The sequence below is a fragment of the Lampris incognitus genome, chromosome 4, assembly GCF_029633865.1.
Source record: "Lampris incognitus isolate fLamInc1 chromosome 4, fLamInc1.hap2, whole genome shotgun sequence".
Lineage (NCBI taxonomy): Eukaryota > Metazoa > Chordata > Actinopteri > Lampriformes > Lampridae > Lampris > Lampris incognitus.
The window spans coordinates 57,047,008-57,071,622 of NC_079214.1; the positions used below are offsets into that span (position 1 = coordinate 57,047,008).

The window sequence follows — 24,615 nt, forward strand, 5'->3', positions numbered from 1 at the left end:
AGTCCCCACAGCCAGCTTTTCTTGAGACTCAGCTCAGCCAACAGCACAAGGCATCAGGACAGCACTCACTCAGTCTGACCCAGCCAAATTATAGCTATAGAAAAAGAAAATTACATTAACTATTTGACACCTATCACAAAAACCGAAAGCAAACTATAATGCTATTTGGCTCTAAGCAGACAGTACACCGTGGCAGACTGTCTGACCTTGGTGACTGATCAGAAACTGAGAAAGATATTAATTGTGTACAGTTCTGTGATCACAGCCTGGCCATGGACTAGCTGACATGGGCAGACCTGGCTGCCTAGAGAAGACAGGCTGTCAGATCTGTCCACAGAGACAGGTGGAGGGGGACACACAGCAACATTTCCTGCTACAATGTAGCACATATGAAGACACTGGAACAAAGTTTCTTTACAAAGATTAAATGTAAATTCCAAGATTTTGATGCACTCTGACCAGACTAAAATGCAACATGTACTTGGAGGGAACGGTGTCAGCACCATAGAAGCAGCAAGATAAACCAGACCATGTCAGCTTAAGAGACAAGCAGCACAACAGCTGTAGTTAGTCTCCTCACAACACATGCGCTGCCTTTTGAGTTGCTTCTCTACTTTCTGTATTTTTTACATTTGATATTTGATACTTATGATTTTGTATCTATCTATCTATCTATCTATCTATCTATCTATCTATCTATCTATCTATCTATCTATCTATCTATCTATCTATCTATCTATATATATACACTACCGTTCAAAAGTTTGGGATCACATTGAAATGTCCATATTTTTGAAGGAAAAGCACTGTACTTTTCAATGAAGATAACTTTAAACTAGTCTTAACTTTAAAGAAATACACTCTATACATTGCTAATGTGGTAAATGACTATTCTAGCTGCAAATGTCTGGTTTTTGGTGCAATATCTACATAGGTGTATAGAGGCCCATTTCAAGCAACTATCACTCCAGTGTTCTAATGGTACAATGTGTTTGCTCATTGGCTCAGAAGGCTAATTGATGATTAGAAAACCCTTGTGCAATCATGTTCACACATCTGAAAACAGTTTAGCTCGTTACAGAAGCTACAAAACTGACCTTCCTTTGAGCAGATTGAGTTTCTGGAGCATCACATTTGTGGGGTCAATTAAACGCTCAAAATGGCCAGAAAAAGAGAACTTTCATCTGAAACTCGACAGTCTATTCTTGTTCTTAGAAATGAAGGCTATTCCATGCGAGAAATTGAAGATTTCCTACACCGGTGTGTACTACTCCCTTCAGAGGACAGCACAAACAGGCTCTAACCAGAGTAGAAAAAGAAGTGGGAGGCCGCGTTGCACAACTGAGCAAGAAGATAAGTACATTAGAGTCTCTAGTTTGAGAAACAGACGCCTCACAGGTCCCCAACTGGCATCTTCATTAAATAGTACCCGCAAAACACCATTGTCAACATCTACAGTGAAGAGGCGGCTGCGGGATTCTGGGCTTCAGGGCAGAGTGGCAAAGAAAAAGCCATATCTGAGACTGACCAATAAAAGAAAAAGATTAAGATGGGCAAAAGAACACAGACATTGGACAGAGGAAGACTGGAAAAAAGTGTTGTGGACGGATGAATCCAAGTTTGAGGTGTTTGGATCACAAAGAAGAACGTTTGTGAGACGCAGAACAAATGAAAAGATGCTGGAAGAATGCCTGACGCCATCTGTTAAGCATGGTGGAGGTAATGTGATGGTCTGGGGTTGCTTTGGTGCTGGTAAGGTGGGAGATTTGTACAGGGTAAAAGGGATTCTGAATAAGGAAGGCTATCACTCCATTTTGCAACGCCATGCCATACCCAGTGGACAGCGCTTGATTGGAGCCAATTTCATCCTACAACAGGACAATGACCCTAAACACACCTCCAAATTGTGCAAGAACTATTTAGAGCAGAAGCAGGCAGCTGGTATTCTATCGGTAATGGAGTGGCCAGCGCAGTCACCAGATCTGAACCCCATTGAGCTGTTGTGGGAGCAGCTTGACCGTATGGTACGCAAGAAGTGCCCATCCAACCAATCCAACTTGTGGGAGCTGCTTCTGGAAGCGTGGGGTGCAATTTCTCCAGATTACCTCAACAAATTAACAGCTAGAATGCCAAAGGTCTGCAATGCTGTAATTGCTGCAAATGGAGGATTCTTTGACGAAAGCAAAGTTTGATGTAAAAAAAATCTTATTTCAAATACAAATCATTATTTCTAACCTTGTCAATGTCTTGACTCTATTTTCTATTCATTTCACAACATATGGTGGTGAATAAGTGTGACTTTTCATGGAAAACACAAAATTGTTTGGGTGATCCCAAACTTTTGAACGGTAGTGTATATATATATATATATTTATATATATATATATACATGACAGCCCGCTTGGAGTTTGCCAGAAAGCACCTAAAGGACTCTCAGGCCATGAGAAACAAGATTCTCTGGTCTGATTGAACTCTTTGGCCTGAATGCCGAACGTCACGTCTGGAGGAAACCAGGCACCTCTCATCACCTTGCCAATACCATCCCTACAGTGAAGCATGGTGGTGGCAGCATCATGCTGTGGGGATGTTATTCAGCGGCAGACACTGGGAGACTAGTCAGGATCGAGGGAAAGATGAATGGAGCAAAGTACAGAGAGATCCTTGATGAAAACCTGCTCCAGAGCGCTCAGAGCCTCAGGCTGGGGCGAAGGTTTACCTTTCAACACGACAACAACCCTAAGCACACAGCCAAGACAACGAAGGAGTGGCTTCAGAACAAGTCTGTGAATGGCCTTGAGTGGCCCAGCCAGAGCCCAGACTTGAACCCCATTGAACATCTCTGGAAAGACCTGAAAATAGCTGTGCAGCGACGCGCCCCATCTAACTTTACAGAGCTCGAGAGGATCTGCAGAGAAGAATGGGAGAAATACCCCAAATATAGTAGGTGTGCCAAGCTTGTAGCTTCATACCCACAAAGACTTGAGGCTGTAATCGCTGCCAAGGGTGCCTCAACCAAATACTGAGTAAAGGGTGTGAATACTTATGTACATGCAATATTTCAGTTTTTTATTTTTAATAAATTTGCAAAAATTTCTACAAAACCTTTTTCGCTTTGTCATTGTGGGGTATTGTATGTAGATTGATGAGAGGAAAAAAGGGATTTAATCCATTTTGGAATAAGGCTGTAACATAACAAAATGTGGGGAAAGTGAAGGGGTGTGTATATATATATATATATATATATATATATATATAATTGTATAATATTTAATTTATTTATTAGTTTGTTGTTTTGTTTTTTTAATTGGTGCTGTGCTCTCACAGGGTGCCGATGGGAATGATGAAATATGCTATCAAATTCCCAGGGGTCGCCCCTTGGAAATAGGGAATGAGCCGAAAGAAGAAGAAGATATCATCAATTGTTTGTTTATTGATCCTAAACAAACAATTACTTCTATATACAGTAGACCTATGAGAGAGACACACACGCACACACACATTTACTGTTTTCTGCCATTCTCTTGTTCATTTTTATCTTATCTTGGCAATATTGTTCATCTAGTATTCATTCCAATAAAGCGTACTGAAATTGAAGCTGAATAGAGACATTTTTATATTTCCAATTACTATCAGTTTTAAACAGCCACAAAATGCTTTGTTTCAATTTGCAATTAAAAATATTCAATTATGTATGTGAATATAACTCAATTTTATATGGTCAAATAAATCATCGATTGAGCCTTTAAGGAGACATAAAGGTGCTCTAACAGCATAACCAGGGAGTTATTTCAGCAGATAAGAAGCATTTTCTTATTGTCCCACAGTAAGTGCAGGTCACCTCATGGTAGGGCTGCAACACATGGACCATCTGGGCACTTGCAGGGTGCCAGTAACAGGCTGGCTCTGCTGCCAGTATCTTTTTTTTTTTTGGAGAGTTAGTTTTAGGGGTACTGTCTTTTGCTTTATCTCAGCAGGGCACATTCATTTGTCATTGCAGCTTCAAACTTGAAACAGTGTCCAAGTGGAGAGGGAGAGACTATTTGATCCCTGGGCCAGAGGGACCACACAGGTTCCCCAGTTGAATCTACCTCTAGGTTATCTCAGGGAACAGCAATGGTTGGACCTTCTTGATATATTAACGTGCTAAAAAGTGATCACAGTGGGGCATCCAGGTGGCTTGGTGGTCTATTCTGTTGCCTACCAACACGGGGATCGCTGGTTCAAGTCCCTGTGTTACCTCCGGCTTGGTCGGGCATCCCCTACAGACACAATTGGCTATGTCTGCGGGTGGGAAGCTGGATGTGGGTATGTGTCCTAGTCGCTGCACTAGCGCCTCCTCTGGTCGGTTGGGTGTGGTAGTCTGCAGCCCTCCCCGGAACGGCAGAGAGAGGGTGGAGTAGAGACCGGCGTGATTGGCCAGGTACAATTGGGGAGAAAAAAAAGGGGGGTGATCACAGCAAATGTCGTCTCTCCCCCTTATTGCAAACAGATTTGGGTCACCATAAACACCGAAAAAGTGACAGTGTCGTGAGCATCTTGCCATCTGTTGAAAGAGGTGACAGCCAAATTTTCAGAGGCGTTTTCGTTAACAGCACGGCAAAGTGAGAGCAAAAAAACGATGTATTGGTTTGGACTTGTGAACCAGGATGAGTGTTTTTGTGTCTGGCTGCTGTGTTATCCCTGTCAGCTTTGTCTTTCTCCATGTGCCCAGTGTCAAACTCACTGTGGCTTTGGGATGCAGTGCATTATAGATACGTTTTGTGTGGCTCTTGGACAGCAGTGATCAGCAAAAAAGCTCTCTGGGATTGTGATTCGAGCGGCAAACAAAAGCCCCAAAGAAATTAAGACAGGGACAAGAGAAATAGTTTATCAACCTCTCCATTCATACATGAATCATGTACAAATGAGGTGTTAATGATTTGGAGTTAATGAGTTGGAGTAATTTAGTGGCATATTGATTATAGGGGATGTGTTTTCTGTAATGGCTTGCATTTGATTGCATTTACCAAGTTATTTTTCCAAGCATAAAGCCGGCATCATAAAGTTGATGATCTTCAAGGGAAAGTTTTCAACTTATTTCATCGTAGTAATAGTACACTTGGCTGACTGGGTAAATGTAATCTATCCTAAAAAGGGAAGAAAAAAAAGAAATCCTCCACAACGCCTGTGGCAGCTCATAAATGACTCAGTACTGCCGCTAAATCTCAACAAGCACACCTTTTGCATGCCTTGCTTAAAAGACAGCTGCCTCTTTTTTTCCCTGCTTGTGACAAAGAGTCATCTCAGTACATGGCTGCAACTTTTTCCATAGTAATTTATTTGTGACTAAAGCATAAGGTAGCATAAGGTAGTCCTTGAGTCTTTTTAACCATGTGGTAGCCATTTGCTCGAACTGTTAATATAGTCATAGGTCTGATAGAAACTGGTCCCCTCAACACTTGCCTGCCCTCAGCTCCTGATTCAGGGGAATCTGTGTTTTTGTCATCCACAACTACTTTGTTCGGGCTGAGTTGATAAGAACAAACAAAGTAATGTAAGGGACCTGATATGGTTCTGATGTATAACAAGTTAAATGTGTGTCCTATCTGTTACTGAGGGATAAGATGTTGGCCGATAGCAGTTTGTTGGTCTCGGTGTCTCACTGTAGTTTCATTTTCAATATTTTTTTTTTGTATTATCAGTGCCAGCATTTCCCTTATGCCATATATCAGTGGTTCTCAATCAGGTCCTTAGGTACCACCGCTGCTGCTGGTTTTCTATTTTGCCAGGCAGTTAATTATATTCACCTGCTGTCTGAGGTCTAAAACCTCCCTGATTGGAATAACAGGAAAAACAATTGAATGTAATTAACTATCTGGCAGAATAGAAAACCAGCTACTGGTGTTGCTGGAGGACCTGATTGAGAACCACAGCCATAAATGATTTATGTAAGCCTACTGTTGTCTTGTTTGTTAATATGCTGATGTATTGGCTTGCTAGAACAACTGCCACTAATGCTTTACAGCTAACAAGCAGGTTTTTATCCCACCTCCACCACTGCCAAACTGCCAAAACATGGGCAAATTAGCAGACTTGCGGGGTGTCCAGGTAGCGTAGCGGTCTATTCCGTTGCTTACCAATACGGGGCACTCCGTTTCAAATCCCTGTGTTACCTCCGGCTTGGTTGGGCGTCCCTACAGACACAATTGGCTGTGTCTGTCGGTGGGAAGTCGGATGTGAGCATGTGTCCTGGTCGCTGCACTAGCGCCTCCTCTGGTCGGTCGGGGTGCCTGTTCAGGGGGGAGGGGGAACTGGGGGGAATAGCATGATCCTCTCACATGCTATGTACCCCTGGCGAAACTCCTCACTGTCAGGTGAAAAGAAGCGGCTGACAACTCCGCATGTATTGGAGGAGATGTGGTAGTCTGCAACCCTCCCCGGATCGGCAGAGGGGGTGGAGCAGCAACTGGGACAGCTTGGCAGAGTTGGGTAATTAGCTGGGTACAATTGAGGGGAAAAATTGGGAACCCCCCCCCCAAAAAAAATAAAATAAAATAAAATTAGCAGATTTGCCCCTTCCCAGTCTGTATAATGCCCCAACTCTACCTTTCAGCCCACTTTCATATTCTTACATTTAAACGAAATGGGCCTTTACCTTAACAAGGTTGATGTCTCAGAAAACTTCGCCTTATGGCTTTGGTTTGGGCTATCCTCTACTTCTGTAACCATAATCTTTTGTCACAGAAAGTTGAATCAGTTCATCTGGACACAAGGATGAGGATGTCCACGTCCCTGATAGGGAGGAACGCTGGTTTGAGCGGGGACTCAAAAAGGCCATCTATGTGGCCTCTTTGACAAAAGGATGAGGATGCCCACGTCCTTGATAGGGAGCTGGTTTGAGCGGGGCATCAAAGAGGCCATCTATGTGGAGCTTCTGGGTAGTGTAGCGGTCTATTCCGTTGCCTACCAACATGGGGATCACCGGTTCAAATCCCCGTGTTACCTCCGGCTTGGTCGGGCGTCCCAACAGACACAGCTGGCCGTGTCGGCAGTTGGTAAGCCGGATGTGGTGATGTGTCCTGGTCACTGCACTAGCCCCTCCTCTGGTCGGTTGGGGCGCCTGTTCAGGGGGGAGGGGCAACTGGGGGGGGAATAACATGAGCTACCCACGTTCTACATCCCCCTGGCGAAACTCCTCACTGTCAGGTGAAAAGAAGCGGCTGGCGACTCCAAATGTATCGGAGGAGGCATGTGGTAGACTGCAGCCCTCCCCGGATCGGCAGAGGGGGTGGAGCAGCAACTGAGATGGCTCAAAAGAATGAGGAAATTGGCCAGATACAATTAGGTAGTAAAGGGGGGGGCATCTATGTGAAGAGGGAACAACCATCCCTGAACAGAGGGGATGGTTGTGCTGTGATTGCAACTATTCCCCTATCCTCTGTGAATAGTGTACATGGCCATTGTAACTCTAGTTAATGGTCATGGTAATTTGCATATGAAACTGATCGTTGGTTTCGGTCGTTATGCCACTGTATTGTTTGTAAGGGTGGAGATACCTGCAGTCAGTTGAGACTGAAGAGGTCAGTTAGATGAGTAATGAAATATTTCTCTCTCAATAAACATGTCCAGATGAACTGATTCAACGCTCTGATTTCCTTACCTGGTTTATTGAGCATAAATAAAGACATAATCTTTTGTATTATCTTTTAAATTGTGCTTGCGAAAATGTACATAAAATACTTGTTTTAGAAAGTTTACATAAAGAATATATCATCATTCTTATTAGTAGCAGTAATAGTATTGATGTTGTTGTAACAGTATTGCTGTATGCTGTTACATTAATCAACAGGGGTGGCTGACAGACAGACAGATACATTCATAGATTCATTCATTCATCCATCCGAACATCCCAGGGTAGTGACCAGATCTAACATGCGAGGAATCTGTTCCTCCGTTTTGCTTTTACTGCCTACTTCTTCATAATTTATTTTCCTGAGGGAAGCGGTCACCTCACCTCATTGCAGAATTGCAGTTTCTCGTGGGTCAACCTGTCGGATCGACTGACTGCACATCGGGCCAGCACTCTTTTGGGTCGCAGCGTGTTGTCGCAAGTATTGATGCAAAATGTTCACAAGGCCCTTATAAGCTTTACTGGAAAGCATAAGTGCTCGTGGAAATGTGATTTCAGTTGCAAATAAAGTAACGGAGAAATCAGGACATAAATATTAGAGAGGGATCGGAGGAAAACGATTGTTATCGGTCGGCCCCTCACTGTTAATCGTGCCCCGCGGTGATGGCAGTACTCACACTGGAACTAGTTTATTGGCTGACTTATTGAAGGTATTTTTACTGCAGACTGTGGTTGTACAATGCACTTAAATCCTCGGAAGGAAGCTGTTAAGTTCATCATTGCTTGCTAAAGAGAAATACCACTTCCATTAATCCTGCCGGCGCCAAGGTCGTCCACCCTAAAACAAAACCCAGATATGGTTTTCCTACGATCTTGGATGGTTCAGTGTAGAACTGCTAACAATATCAACTTCTTTTTTTTAATCGTTGTCTAAGTGGGAAGAATCCTTTGTGGCATCTTGCCATTAAAAGAAAAATCCTGGAGGCAACAAATTTGAGCTCCAGCTTCTGTGCTGTTATTACTGTGAGTTGAAGAGCGCTCCTAACATTTTTGTTCTTTCCTTATTTTTACTGTATTTCTTATTATCATTTACTTTCAGTCCTTTTGCGTTATTTCACTTTAAAAAGTAAGCCGAGAATCTCAAAAAAAAATTTTGTGCTGGCTGTTCTTGCCGCTGTTTAAATGGGCCCATTTGGGTCTATTGAGCTTCTTGCTAATGACCTTAACGTGATAATGCTCCAGTTCCTTCTTTTAAGACCACTGTCAACTGCTGTTATACAATCTGCCTTTAATGTGCACACACACACACACTCACACGGAGAAAGGCACTCATCCGTACACACAGATACTACATTTATATGAACACACAGAAACGCATAAAAATTGCAAAAACAAAGCGCCACAGGCGGGCGTACAATACACTCAAGCATTCATTTTACTTCAGTGACTGCTTTTTGAAAGTGATCTTATATACCTACTTAACTACACCCATTCACGCCTGCCCAGGCACATACGCTCGCACGAGCACACACACAACACACAACACAATGCAGATAGCTACACGCATGCTTGGGTGCACAGAGAACCATACGCTGTTTCTGACTGCTTTTCTGTTCCACTTCACTTGTTTCCTTTATGACTGCTAGCTGCTGCTGTAATGCAATCTGCCTTAACTGATGAAACACACACACACACACACACACACACACACACACACACACACACACACACACACACACAGACACACATGAATATACTATTATGCTACTTCTGTTGCTTTTCTGTCTGAATGCCTGTTAATGTGTCTGTCTGGTCCCAGTCATCTGTGCATCTTTACATATGCGATCAGGACGTCCTTTAGTGTTGGTTACAGTCACCCACTTCCACACACGTGTGCATATTTAGCTAGAAGAACACATTTGTGGAAGTGCAGAACGAAGCGATTTAAACTTTGTTGAGAGCCGCCTGGTTTGTGACTGGTTTTTAATTAATACGTGTGACTGACAGTGAGTGTCAGTTGTGTTTTTTGAACCACAGTTAATCTGATTTCAAATGATTGGTCGGTGTTGGAGCCCGGTGAGAAGATGCGGCAGAGTGTTACACTTCTCAATACTGAATTAATCAGTGAAGGCTTGGTGTTGATGGGTGTAAACGATGCCCGGCGAAGTCTTTAATGAGGTCTGGGTTCAGATGAGAAGTGAACCTGTCCTTTCATTCATGAGGTCTCTGCAGCAATGTTTAAATCCCTCCATCCGCTATTCAGAGACACTGTTCTTTGTTGGCGGCCATTTTGCAGCGACTGAACAACATCTGCGAATCTGATACTCACAGGCAGGGATGCCACCAGGGATTTTGCACCCCTATAAAGAATATGACTGAGCGCCCTTTATTTAGTTAATTAATCAAGCAATTATTTCATTATTTTCCTGACTTCTCTAAACATTAAATCCCTTCCTCTACCTTCATCCCATGCTACCAGCTTGCCCAACAATCCCCACATCAACAGCTTCTCCAATAAGGGACCCGTCTTCTTAGTTTGACAAATTTACATATAAAATGCTCTTAACAAAAAGGAATGTGATACCACCATAGCCTAGACCAGCGGTGGCTAACCATGTGCCATGGAGAGCCATGTGTATGCAGGTTTTCATTCCAGCCGTACTCCACACCATGTGATTTCACTGATACAGTCTTCCTCTTTGGTTGAAGGGTTGCTAATCAGTGAAATCACCTGGGGGGGGAGTCCGGCTGGAATGAAAACCTGCGTACACATGGCTCTCCATGGCACATGGTTAGCCACCCCTGGCCTAGACTGAACCTGTGGGCTCTTTCCTGTGGATCTCTCCCTCCTGTGGATCGCAAATCAGAGAAGTCTTCGAAAAGATCTGGCCATATGCCATTGGGTAATCGGATGGGATAAGGGGAAAAACTAGGAATAAATTTATAAAAAAAAGTTTTTGAACACCGTTGTGGCGCCCCCTCTAGTCTGGCACCCTTAGAGTCTTCATTACATTATACCCACTTACGGCGCCACTGCTCACAGGGTGTCAGAAGATACTCCCCAAGAGCAAATCTCATATATATCTCTTTCCCCTTCCTCTCTTGGAGATTTATGAGTTATTTGTAGCTTTGTTTATTTATTTGTTTGTTTATTTTCTTAAATTTCACCTTGATGGACACCTGATCCTATGTCTTTTTTTTTTCTTTTCAGTTGCTTAACAAGACCGTAAACAAAGGAATGATTCACCCATGGCTGGTTTTTACACCTCTACCGGCTTCAATGTGGTCTATTCTTTTTCCGTCGGATAGATTTTCACCCGCGATATCACCAGTTCATGTTATGTGCCCTCGTCCTCTCACAGGTCGGTGCATTGTGTGATTATTATCGGGTGCTGTCACACAGGGCGTTTCGGTCTGCAGATGACACCTGCCTTTTTCTGTGCTGTTTGGCATATGATTCACAGCAACCTTTCATAAATCACAGCCCACATATGAGAGAATACATATGTGACGCTGTCCTTTCACTGGGCTCGGTTGGATGGGTAATGCCTCGCTGCATCGGGGATATGCTGTCCTTCAAACAACCCCCGACAGGCCGTAGTATTGTACACTGAAATTACATCGCCCCTGGGAGAATCGCCACCTTAATGTAGAGGAGGGTTTTGGGTGTCCCGCTCATCCTGGGAGCTGTGTTGTCGGGGGCAATAGCTCCTGGTAGAATCTTCCAAGGCAAATTGGTCCCAGGGGAGGGGCCAGACTAAGAGCAATTCCCAAGAAACCCAGTGAAGTTACAATGGCAGAGCTACAGTGCCTCACCTGGAAAAGGGAAACTGGGGCCCCCCCCTGGAGCCAGACCTGGGAAGGGAGCTCGCCAGCAAGCGTCTGGTGGCTGGGCCTTGGCCCCCCGGTCGGGCCCAGGCTGAAAAAACAGCATGGAGCCTCCACCCAGTGGACCCACCACCTGCAGGGATGAGCATTGGGGTAGGGAACAATGCAGGCTGGGCAGCAGGCCAAGGCGTGGACCGGGGTGTGCCGACTTCCGGCATTGCGGACTGGTCCAGGAGGACCAACTGGGAGGAGACCCAGGGGTGGACCCAGAACTCGCTTGGAGGGACTACATGTCCATTCTGGCCTGAGAACACCTTGGGATCCCCCAGGAGGAGCTGGAGGGCATTGCTGGGAAGAGGAACGTCTGGAGTGACCTACTTAGCTTGCTGCCACCACGACCTGTCCCCGGAGAAGCGGCCGATGATGAGAGAAAGAGAGATGGTAGTTTGCTAAACCACAGCCCGTCATGGGTTATTAGTCTTATAAACCAGCCTTACTGTCTTTTCTACATAAAGTAGTAGTAAAATAGTAGTAGAGTATTAGAATTCCTCGTCATACTCTGATTTATTTGAAATAATCTTTGAACAAGAATAAAAAAGTGGTTTTGTGGCAAAGAAAAGCCCCATGAACCAGTCGACTCCTGACTGTATCGTTTGGACCTCATCGACAAGTTCAGGCCCAAAGATAGAAAGAGGATACCAAAAAGCACAGGAAACGTCTCAACCTGAAGTAAAAAGTCTCTATTTATTTACTTTGACAACATGTGGATGGAAACCTATCCCGACAGATGAAACCTACCTTTTACATGGTGGCTTGTTTGCACACATCTCTCTCTGTTGTCGTTAAGCTGATAAGAAAGTTGAGAGTGATGATGCCTTCATCAATATAAAGCTGATGAGAAGGTTGAGAGTGATGATGCCTTCATCAGTATATTAGTTGAAACGCTTAACAGCTCAATTTGCCAGATTTTTTTTAATGCCATTTCTCCTTCAGCTGATCAACTTCAGTTTTAGAGTTTTTAGTTTTAGAGTAGTCGGTATTTTATTTATTTATCTATTATAATTAATGTGTTATTACTAATGTAGACCCAATACAAGGTACTCTATAGTGAAGTATTATGGAACCGCCAAGAGGCCGTTCTCGTGGTAAGCATGGTGTATTTATAACAAGGCTATCAACCGACTACTGTCACCAATGTGCTCATGAGAACCCCCCCTTTTTTCCCCCCAGTTGTATCCGGCCAATTACCCCACTCTTCTGAGCTATCCAGGTTGCTGCTCCATCTCTTCTGCCAATCGAGGAAGGGCTGCAGACTACCACATGCCTCCTCTGATACATGTGGAGTCACCAGCCGCTTCTTTTCACCTGACAGTGAGGAGTTTCTCCAGGGGGACATAGCGCATGGGAGGATCACGCTATTCCCCCCAGTCCCCCCTCCCCCCCAAACAGTTGCCCCGACTGACCAGAGGAGGCACTAATGCATGAGCGGGACACATACCCACATCCGGCTGCCCACCCCCTCAGACACGGCCAATTGTGTCTGTAGGGACGGCCGACCAAGCTGGAGGTAACACGGGGATTTGAACCGGTGATGCCCGTGTTGGTAGGCAACGGAATAGACTGCTACGCTACCCGGACGCCCCACATGAGAAAAGTTTTTTGCTCATTGGCAAGCAATGGAAAAGTGTAGATATATAAAAGGTAGCGGTCCGACATTAACGCATACCCCCACCTGAGACCGAGTGTGAAGGATGGCTTCGATAGAAGAGAGCCAGACAGAAGTTCATTACATGCACATCCGTCCTTTCTTCCTGTGCTCGGTGTTTGGAAAGAAGCAGATCTGAAAAAAAGATTTGTGATTCCTGCCTCGATCCCATGAATGATATATTCCCTCAATCTGATGGCATTATTATTTATTCTTCTTTTCATTGGTTACTGATAAAAAGGAAGAAAAAAAAAGGTGAAGTGCACACAACCCTCCCTGCATGAATTGATAATGAATCCCCCTCGGTCTCTGTCTCTCTATCTCCCCAGCTGTCTTGGTTTGTCGGTGTGCATCCATGCCTGCATGCACGCCTGCATATGTGTCTAACTGCACGTCTGGTTGTTTGTCTCTGTTTATTCTAGGTGATAAAGCTGGCGTTTGAAGAGTTTGACCTGGAGAGAGGATATGACACGCTGACTGTGGGCGACGGAGGGAAAATAGGGGACACGCGGAGGGTCCTTTATATGTAAGTACCGGTCACATCAGGTCAACAAGAGGAAGAATAACACTTGGACGGGTTGATAACAGGCGAAAGAGGGAAAATCGGAGGCACAGGAAGTACACTGTGTATGTACGCAGTGGTCGAACCACACTTAATCACTTATTTATCGGTGTAGTATCACGTTAGATACTTCAAGGCAGGTACCATATGGAGGATAATTTATGTCTAAAAACAGTAGCTTCTGATCCCTTTTTAAGAGTGAACAGAGGAAAATTCTACCAAGACACTCTGCCTTGAAACACTAGTCTATTGTTTGCAACTATTTAACCGATTTTGCTATTAACCGTATGCTACACACATCTTCCTTCATTCAGTTTCTCTTTCTTGTCTGTGTAACACTGGTTTCTACTAAGCTGATGCACGGTGTTACCCTGTTTTTCACTTTTTGATAACTTTGTGTAGTGTCTTAGATGAGGTTTGTGACAGGCAGATGCTCACTGTAGGTGAAATGTGTAGCCGACCTTTTTTTGTGTGTCTGTGTATCTGTTCGTTTGTCTGCCTGCGTCTCAAGGCTGACTGGCTCCAGTGTTCCCGACCTCATCGTCAGCTTGTCCAATCAAATGTGGCTACACCTGCAGTCCGACGATACGATCGGCTCACAGGGATTCAAGGCCGTCTATGAAGGTAATGCGTTCTCACACACACAGGTGCACATGTCTGCAGGTGCACACACCCAACAAACACGGTAACACTTTCTATGAAGCTTGCATTTATAACGCTCTATAAGCATCTATAATGCCCTATAAGTGTAGCTATAAGTCATTGTAAGATTCATTATAACCATGTATACACCCTCACAACACCTCATAACCACCTTTATGATACATTATGTCAATTTAAAATTGATTTATGCCTTATAAATATGTCATCATTGGTCTGTTTATTTTTCAAATGTCATAATGCATCATAGCCAACTTGTTTGGCTGAAGTTTTGTAGAGATGCATAATGACACTTCAGTGCTGTTTCACATTCTTCAGCCATAGCCGTTAGTCATTGTAATACACATTATAAGAAAGTATAGGCATTATAGATGCTTATAGGGCATTATAGATGCAAGCTTCATAGAAAGTGTTACCACAAACACAATATGCACAAACACAGAAACACACACAAACACACATGTAGCTCATGCATAGACAGAAAGACACTACATACATGGTGTGTGTGTGTGTGTGTGTGTGTGTGTGTGTGTGTGTGTGTGTGTGTGTGTGTGTGTGTGTGTGTGTGTGTGTGTGTGTGTGTAGCACTTTTAAAAATGGAGGTTATAAAGGAATTACGTATTTCTTAATCAACTGACCATTTGACTTGGTTACATGTTTCGGCAGAGCTGGTGCTGATAAGGAGAAATGGAGAGAGAGAGAGTGAGACCTGCAAACAGCGGAGTGAGGATGAGGGAAGGAGGTAAACAGAAATAAGGATGGAGAGGGAAATAAAATGATGAAAAATGTAAGCCACATAGACAGGAGTGGAGAAATGGAGAGACATTTGAAAGATGGCAGAGAGAGCGCAAGAGAAGATACACTGACTCACAGAGATACAGATGGAGTGAGACTCTGATTAGTTGTGTTTGATTTACTGGTTTTGCATTTATAGGCCATAAGGAATTACAGCTATACCAAGCTATCAGCTACAGCAGCTATGGAGACCCAGTTTGTATGAATATGCATGTTTACGTGTTTGGTTTATATGTGTGGACCTGGGCATGTTGAGTCGATTTCTGTTTATAAAAGAGTGCCGTGATATTCCTGTGATCTTGGAGGGATAGAAAAAGTATTGTAAATACATGAACAGGTTGGCAGCTAGTGATATTGAGAGCCTGTAATCAGGAACACTTTATTTGTCATTTCACTTCATGTACTTGTGTACATAAAATGAAACGAAATATCGTTTCCCCCAGCCCACAGCAGTGCGACAAAAACACATCCAAAAACTACAAGAACACAAAAATCCAAACTGAGAACACATATATCCAAGCTAAGAACACATATAGTCAAACTAAGAACACATGTATCCAAACTAAGAACACATATATCCAAGCTAAGAACACATATCCAAGCTAAGAACACATATATCCAAACTAAGAACACATATATTCAAACTAAGAACACATATCCAAGCTAAGAACACATATATCCAAACTAAGAACACATATAGCCAAACTAAGAACACATATCCAAGCTAAGAACACATATATTCAAACTAAGAACACATATATTCAAACTAAGAACACATATATCCAAACTAAGAACACATATATCCAAACTAAGAACACATGTATCCAAGCTAAGAACACATATATCCAAGCTAAGAACACATATATCCAAACTAAGAACACATATATCCAAGCTAAGAACACATATATCCAAACTAAGAACACAAATATCCAAACTGGAAAAAAAAACAAAAACTGTCCAAGAGAGTGAACACCAGTCAGGATGACTGTCGGAACTGCCGGTCTGCATGGGCTAGCAATTAGTTTAGCTTGCCCCACTTCCGCGTCCTATCAGATTGCCCTCGGTGTTTCCGTTTCGGGTGCAGCTCTGGGCAGGGCCATGGTCCCCGGGCCCACAGGATGCAGCAGACCAAGTTCTCCCAGCCATCAAATTAAGACACAAACTTAGACTTTGACAAAGTCACTGCATGGACGGTACTGGGTGAGGCCACCGCAAACGTAAGTTCGCGCCGCCATCTTCCCATACCGGAAACAGAATAAAAGCGTTAGGGATGTTTGACCATTGATTAGAAAGTTGTGAGCCTCTCTGCATCGCTGTTTTGATGCCATCACATAGACTCAATGCTGAGAAACTCGACAGGTTTCACACTTCAATACAGAAGGGAAGAAACAGGTGAGCTAAAATCAATTTCGCAGACAAAATGGTAGAAAGTGACTTGTGTGAATTTGATGATCAGTGTCCTTCAGTGCTTGAAATGGTGTGAAAAACGGTTGATATAAGGGCGTGTAATCATATTGCTTCTAGTTTTTAGATGCCGTACGTGTGCACAGCTGACTTGCTGTCAGAGTATTTCTGCAAGTGGTCCTGGAGGATTTCTCTTGAGTGTTAAAACAATATAATGGCGGCGTTCATGAAGTTGTTCATGAAGTTGTCCATGATGAGGGAATTCTGCCTTATAACTGGCTTAGAGATGGATATATTAGTTGTGTTAGCTATTTAGTTTCAACATGTCTTCCTGTATTTTTACCTCGAGTTTATTTTTCCTTGAAATCGGTTCCTCAGTTTGTGAACTTCAGTGATTGTCTCCTAAAGCAAAGCAAAGCAAATGATCCCCTTCAGTTGAATTTCCTGGAGAACCTTTTCCTGCCTCCCAGCTGTATGTATGTGTGTCTGTGTGTGTGTGTGTAGGGGGGGGGGCTGCAGGTGTATCGTAAGTAATAACACTCCATAGACTATGAACAACCTGAGAGCATGGAGGGGTACAAGATGATTTGAATTATATTAGGTGGAAAAAAATTATATTAGGCGGCACGGTGGTGCAGTGGATAGCGCGGTCACCTCACAGCAAGAAGGTCCTGGGTTCGAACCCCGGGGTTGTCCAACCTTGGGGGTCGTCCCAGGTCGTCCTCTGTGTGGAGTTTGCATGTTCTCCCCGTGTCTGAGTGGGTTTCCTCCGGGTGCTCCGGTTTCCTCCCATAGTCCAAAGACATGTAGGTCAGGTGAATCGGCCATACTAAATTGTCCCTAGGTGTGAATGTGTTGGCTCTGTGATGGACTGGCAGCCTGTCCAGGGTGTCTCCCTGCCTGCCGCCCAATGACTGCTGGGATAGGCTCGCTCCAGCATCCTGCTACCCAACTTTGGATAAGCGGCTTGGATGGAAAAAAACAAATTACACCAATGACATTTATCAAAACTTGGATGTAAATTTTTTTTCTGAAAACTTCGAAAATCCGAAAACTCAAGCTGAGATTTGTAATCACACTAATTCAGTATACCACCTGGATGCCTATAAACCACCTGGCCATCTGGAAAGTTGTGTTTTCTCTGGAATTCCAGGCTTCCAGGTTCTGGGGAACTGGCACAGAGGAGTAATGGCAAGACAAACTTCTTTTTTTTTTGAAAACTTTATTTTCCAATTTTCAAGTTTTTTGGAACAGGTATACAAAGCACACGAACAACAACAACAACAACAATAACAATAACAACAACAACAACAAAAATAAACATGTAGGAATCCCCCCTCCCCCCCAAGGCTCAAAAAAGACAAAAAAAGAAAGAAAAAAAAAGGACTATGCAGGGACTTCTTATTCCAATTCCACATAATAACCATATTTTTGAAGACGATATAAAGTTGTACACACATATCTATAAGTATTTTCGTTACAACCAGGTAAATAAAAAGTACATTCAATAAAAGGGAAAACCTTCAATAAAGTCTATGAAAGGACTCCAGGTCAAAGTAAAGTTTTTGCGGGTTTTACATATTTTATATCGGAGCTTTTCTAAAGTTAGAAAGGACAGCACCTCCCTCAACCACTTCAAAAATGATGGCGCTTTATTCGACTTCCAGTTAAATAGGATAAGTCTGCGTGCTAGTAATGAGGCAAATGCTAGAGGTGGTATGCCAAAGGTGGCTGTGTGAAAATCAGGGTTTATGGTCTGTTTACAGATATGTGTGAATACATTAAATATCTGGTCCCAATAACTGTTGAGGGAGGGGCATGCCCAGAACATGTGTCCCACCGAGGCTAGACTATGACTGCACCTCGGACAGCCAGGGTCTGTGGTGGGAAAGATTCTGGCGAGCTTGTCCCCCGAGTAGTGAAGACGGTGAAGCACCTTAAACTGAATTAACCCATGTCGTATACACAATGAGGACGTATGTATACGAGTTAAGCTGTCCCGCCATGCCTCTTCAGAAAGCTCTACACCCAAATCTCTCTCCCATGCAGTTTTTGTTTTGTCCCAGGATATCTGTTTCAATCCCTGTATCAGTGTGTAAATTATAGAGACCCGTTTTTTCCCAAAGGGATCCTTCTCTAGAATAATATCTAATTGGCTCCTGGGTGGCAGATACGGAAATGAGGGAAACACTTTCTTGGCAAAACTACGGATTTGAAGGTATCTAAAAAAATGGGATCTGGGTATGTTATGGTCTTTGGTAAGTCTTTCAAATGAGGTGAATGTTCCATCTTTAAATAGATCACAGAAAAACACCAGTCCATTTCTATGCCAAAGTTGAAATGCATTATCTAACACAGATGACAAGAAGAATTGATTATTTGCTACTGAAAAAAGACCGCTAGCATGTTTTAATCCAAAATGCCTCCTAAACTGGAGCCATATCCTAAGTGAAGCTTTAACCACTGGGTTTGTTAATTGTATGTTACGATTATGTGGTAGTGGAGAGGTGAATATCGGTAAAGGATTGGATAAGAGTTCCATGTGAACCCAATCTGTACCCTGTTGATTCTTATATGTAAAGGCCCAATGTAAAAGTTTTACAATGTTCGCAGCCCAGTAGTAACAAATAAAGTTAGGCAAGCCTAATCCCCCTGTCTCCTTAGGGACCTCCAAGTATATTTTCTTCATCCTGGGGTTTGAATTGTTCCAGATGAATGATGAAATTAATCTATCTAATTGTTGAAAAGTTGTCTTAGGTATGAATATGGGAATCATTTGGAAAAGATAGAGAAATCTGGGTCAGACTGTCATTTTAACTATATTAATGCGGCCCGCTAATGAAATTGGTAGCGTTGACCACTTTTTAAAATCTTGTTTTGTTCGTTCTATTAGTGTTTTAAAGTTATGGTTATATAACCTCCCCATTGTATGAGTGACTTTGATTCCTAAATATGTAAATACATTATGTTCAAGTTTGAATGGAAAGCTAGAGTAGTCTCTATCAGTGCGGTTAATCGGAATAAGCAAGCTCTTTGAATAGTTTATCTTATAACCTGACAGGCGACCAAAGTTATCCAGGGTAAGTAATAGTCTTGGTATAGATTCTATTGGGTTGGATATATATAACAACAGGTCATCTGCATAAAGTGATACCTTATGAAATTTACCACCTCTTGAGATACCTTTAATGCCATCCTCTGCCCTAAGAGCTATAGCGAGTGGCTCAATTGCCAAATCGAACAGGTAAGGAGAGAGGCTGCAGCCCTGTCTGCAGCCCCTATGGAGTGAAAAATAATCAGAAATAATATTATTCGTCCGCACTGCGGCTGTCGGTGAGCAATACAATATTTTAACCCATGCTAGGAATGAGAAACCAAAGCCAAACCTTTCTAGAACAGCAAATAGATATTGCCATTCGATGCGGTCAAATTCCTTCTCAGCATCTAAAGAAATCACTACTTCTGTCTGTTCTACGGAATGTGGTGTGTACAGTACATTAAATAGGCGGCACATGTTATAGAATGACTGCCTGCCTGGTATAAAACCAGTTTGATCAGAGTTAACAACCGTTGGGACAACAGTTTCAATACGGGTGGCCAAGATTTTTGTAAGGATTTTGTAGTCGCAATTCAACAAGCTTACAGGGCGGTAGGAGCCACACATTAGGGGATCTTTTTCTTTTTTAAGTAACACTGATATGATTGCCTGCATCATAGTTTGGGGCAATTTCTGTTGGTCAAAAATTTCCTGATACATCAGGTTAAGTATTGGTGCCAGCTTGGTAGCAAATTCTTTATACATTTCAATTGTGAAACCATCCGGACCTGATGCTTTGTTGCTCTGCAGGGATTTAATTGCTTGTATCACTTCCTCTGTTGATATCTCTCTTTCTATCTGTGCTCTGTCTTCAAGGGCAATTTTTGGTATGGTCAGACCGTCTAAAAAAGTGAAAATATGCAACAAGTCGCTGGGCGGTTTTGAACTATAAAGGGTAATATAAAATTGTTTAAACTGGTTATTGATGGTGTCAGGGTCGGTAGTCTTTACCCCAGCTGCTGTGCAAATTTCAGAAATAGTGTTAGCGGCTGTGGACTGTCTAACCTGATGGGCTAATAGTTTTCCAGCTTTCTCTCCATGGTCATAAAATATCTGTTTTGATTTAAAGAATAATTGTTCTGTTTGTTTAATGGAGAGATTGTCGAATTCTGTTTTTAATAATAATTTTTTCTTATAAAGTTCAGGTGTTGGGGAATCAGCAAATGAACGGTCCACTTCCGCTATACTATGGGACAGTTCTGTTAGACGTTGTTTATGTTTCTTTCTCTCATGTGCTGTGTATGAGATTATTTGGCCTCTAAGGTAGGCTTTGAGAGCCTCCCAAACAATAGTTAGTGGCATATCCGGAGTATGGTTGATTTCCATAAAGATATCTATCTGCTGGGAGAGAAAATTTTTAAAGGAGTCCCTGGACAGTAATAGAGGATCAAATCGCCAGGTGCGTTGGGGTTTAGGGCAGTCTATGAAACCTATATCTAGATGTACAGGACTATGATCCGAAATAACAATACTATTATATTGGCTCCCCCTAACCATAGGAAGGACCCTACTATCCAGGAGAAAAAAAATCAATGCTTGAGTAAGAATGGTGCACTGGGGGAAAAAAGGGAGTATAGTTTAGTAGTTGGGTTGTTTCTTCTCCAGGGATCAAAAAGAGAGTAGGATTCCATAAATGAATGGATAACAGCACCTGCCTTCGAAACTTTACTATTAGGTCTTGGGTTTGATCTGTCCAAATATGGATGTAATACACAATTAAAATCTCCCCCCAATATTAATCGGTAATTATTTAAGTCTGGGAGGGCTGCTATGAAACTAGAGAAAAAAAGTGGGTCATCCCAGTTTGGTCCATATACATTTGCCAGTGCCACACGTGTACCATACAGGTTACCCGTCAGAAATAGTCGGTAGTGGAACGAATGGGATACCCTTCCTGATCAAGATGGCTGTGCCCCGCGTTCTATTCTCATTCCTGGAACAGAAAATTTGTCCTATCCAAGCTTTCTTTAGTTTTGTGTGTTCACTTGACCGAAGGTGAGTTTCCTGTAAGAACATGACATCAGCTCTCAAAGATTTTAAATGTACAAAAACCCTACTACGCTTTACTGGATTGTGAATTCCCTTTATATTCCAGCTCAAAAAACGAAGATAACCTGTATTCTGAGTGTCAAACATTTTTTCTAAAAATGAAAAGAGAAAAGAAAAGAAAAAGTCCCTGCCTACTAGCTACAAAACAAAAACAGAGCCTTGAGAACCCATGCTGATCTACTAATTCCCTAGAGATCGCATCCCCCATTTCTAGTATAACATGGCAAATAACCATATAAAAACCCTCTAACAAGCCCCAACCAGGGCGAACAGTGGTCTTGTTAAGATTATATTAAATCCAGAAAGTATTTATATACCTAAGAACTATAGATCAACACCCTTATTAATTTTTTTTAAAAAGGAAGGAAAATATATCAACACCCATATAACAGCAGTTATAATACAGTTCCTTTGTAGGTAAGTGACACTGACCTGGGTGTCGCCCTAGCAGGCTCTGGCAAGTCACCAAAGCACTGTTATGGGTCTCATAATAATTAGCATCCGTACACATATATACATGCACACACACGATAATAATAAAACAGAATAATAGCTTTTTAAATGCGCAGCAGTTATGAAACATTCGTATTAAATGAAAAATTTAACATTAACTGTGAGTCTCTAATTACAAAAGTTTAAGTAAATAGATAAAGTTAAACCATGACGTTACCCCGTTGTCTTGGTGTCTTAGCTAGTTAGTTCCGCTAGTTGTTGGCACTTGTCTGACCCTTTAGTCTAGCGGTTAGTGATGTCTCCTGCGGTGCGGGCGATACGGGTTCGCTTCCCGGCCGCGGCAGTTCCTGTGGTTGCGTTGTCCCCCGAATTCGCTACAGTATCAACATCTTACTGTACATTGTCCTGAGGCTTTAGATTCTCCCTGATATAACCCATCGCCTTAGATGGGTCTTCGAACCCATTTTCTTGGCCGGACGATGAAGTGATACGAAGCACCGCCGGGAACTGGATCCCGAACTTGACGCCCTGGCAGCTCCGGAGGAGCCGCTTAGCTTCGGAGAAGGCCGCTCTCTTTTTCGCCACCGCCGCGGTGTAATCCGGGAAGATGCTCACTCTCTTGCCATGCAGGGTCAACGGAGCTGAACGAGCAGCTTTGCGGAAAACCTCCTCCCTCTCTGAGAAATAATGAAACTTCACCACGATGATCCTGAGGGGTTCTTCTTCGTTGGTCGAGTGCCGCAGGCCGCGGTGAGCCCAGTCTAGGGTCGGGGTGAAGCTGAGGCCCAGTAACTCCTGCAGTAGTTTAGCGATGCTAATAGCAGGCTGCTAGCCTCCGCTGGTCTCGAATCCCTCCTTTATCCCGACAATACGTGCATTACACCGGCGTTGTCGTCCCCCCAGACCGTCTGCCTTCTAGCGTAGCATAGCGACTTCAGATTTTAACTGGCCGATGTCCTCCTCTATTTTCGTCGTCTTGTCTGAGTATGCGTTCAGGCCGTCCTCCACATCTTTCAGACGGGTCTCTTGTTTCGCCATGCCGGCCTTTATAGAGTCTATTTTTGCATTCAGATCCTCTGTGAATGAATCTATCCGTGCCAAGATCTTGCTCTCGCTGCTCGCGATGGCAGCCATCACCCCAGATAGGTCTGTAGACTCCCCGTCTGGGGCTTTCACAGAGCCCGAGGCTTTAGCGGCTTGGTCACTGCTGGATTTGTTTTTGCCCATCGCGTCTTCTAAATGATCGATATGCAAGTACAGGGTTGTGAGTCCGGTGTGCTAGCAGTTAAGTATTGTGTGTGTTAAACCTAATTTGTCTGTGTTTGATCTGAAAAGTTAAAATATTAATGAAAAGTTCACCCTGATCAGGAGCTCAATCTAAAGACGTCCTCACATGTTACTGCTCACCAGCGCCCCCCAAGACAAACTTCTTTAATCATAGATTTACCTCTGGTAGCATGAAAATACTGACAATTGGCAATGATCGTAAACACTTTATATATAGAGAAAATTGGATCAAATTAGAGACAGGCAGTCACATAAATAGTAAGTGTAGAAGATAGAGAGAGAAAGTCAAACAGATGAGAGAAAGAAAGGATGAATGAACACATAGCTGGTAGAACTATAATGACACGTTTACCAGGAGGGCTTGAAGATCCCTGAAATCCATTCTGACACTCCTAAGAAATGTGACAGCTAGCTATGAGACACACACACACACACACACACACACCACTTCTTGAGGTAATCTATTCTTGAGGGGACACTTATACCCTACAAGACAGTCACAATGAAGAACACACACACACACACACGCTGCTCACCTTGAGATGTATTTGCCGTAAGCAAATCCAGGAGCATGGTGGAGCATGTGTTACAAGATGACAGGCGTCTGATAAAATGTCAGATTTTAAAGTGGGACGGGGGGAAGGAAACACTTAGAATAAGGGGAAGCGGGATATAAATAGGGATGAATATTAGGTTAAATCGAAAAATAAAAACCCAAATAAAAACCAAAATTGATGTGATGGTCTCTTTATGGTTACACAATGTGTTGAAATGGAGGGAGCAGGAGAGAGGCGATATTGTTGATACACTTTTTATTGTTCGCGTGGCCTGCATGCAAATAAAGCATCGGGGATTCAATTTAATGGAGGCAGGAAGAGGGTGAGCCAAATTAGAATGAGGGTGAGAGGAAGGGAGCGAATTCAAATGGACGAGAGTGAGATGCAAAGGGAGAAAAATTAAGAACAAATGAAAGAGAGGAAGGGAGCGGTATATATCTCTGTGCTTGAGTGGTTTTGTGCGTGTGTGTGTGTCACATTGAACGTCACAATGTCAAAGTGGTTGATCAGTGTCATTTCCGATAAGCTCTTATTCATTCAGCCCTGCAGGCTCCCCACCAGGTTGGCGTAACACTGTCCATGTGTCCTTATGAAAGACACTCACAGATC

General features: G+C 43.1%; 1 protein-coding gene across 1 annotated transcript in view; it reads left to right on the top strand.

The window, feature by feature from the left end:
* LOC130112084 (CUB and sushi domain-containing protein 1-like) overlaps positions 1 to 24,615 on the top strand; it is a 729,421-nt gene that overhangs the window by 369,097 nt on the left and 335,709 nt on the right. Inside the window, exons 11-12 of the mRNA XM_056279382.1 lie at positions 13,565 to 13,668; positions 14,216 to 14,328. Of these exons, the coding sequence (XP_056135357.1) occupies positions 13,565 to 13,668; positions 14,216 to 14,328 (217 nt within the window). The remainder of the gene's footprint in view (positions 1 to 13,564; positions 13,669 to 14,215; positions 14,329 to 24,615) is intronic.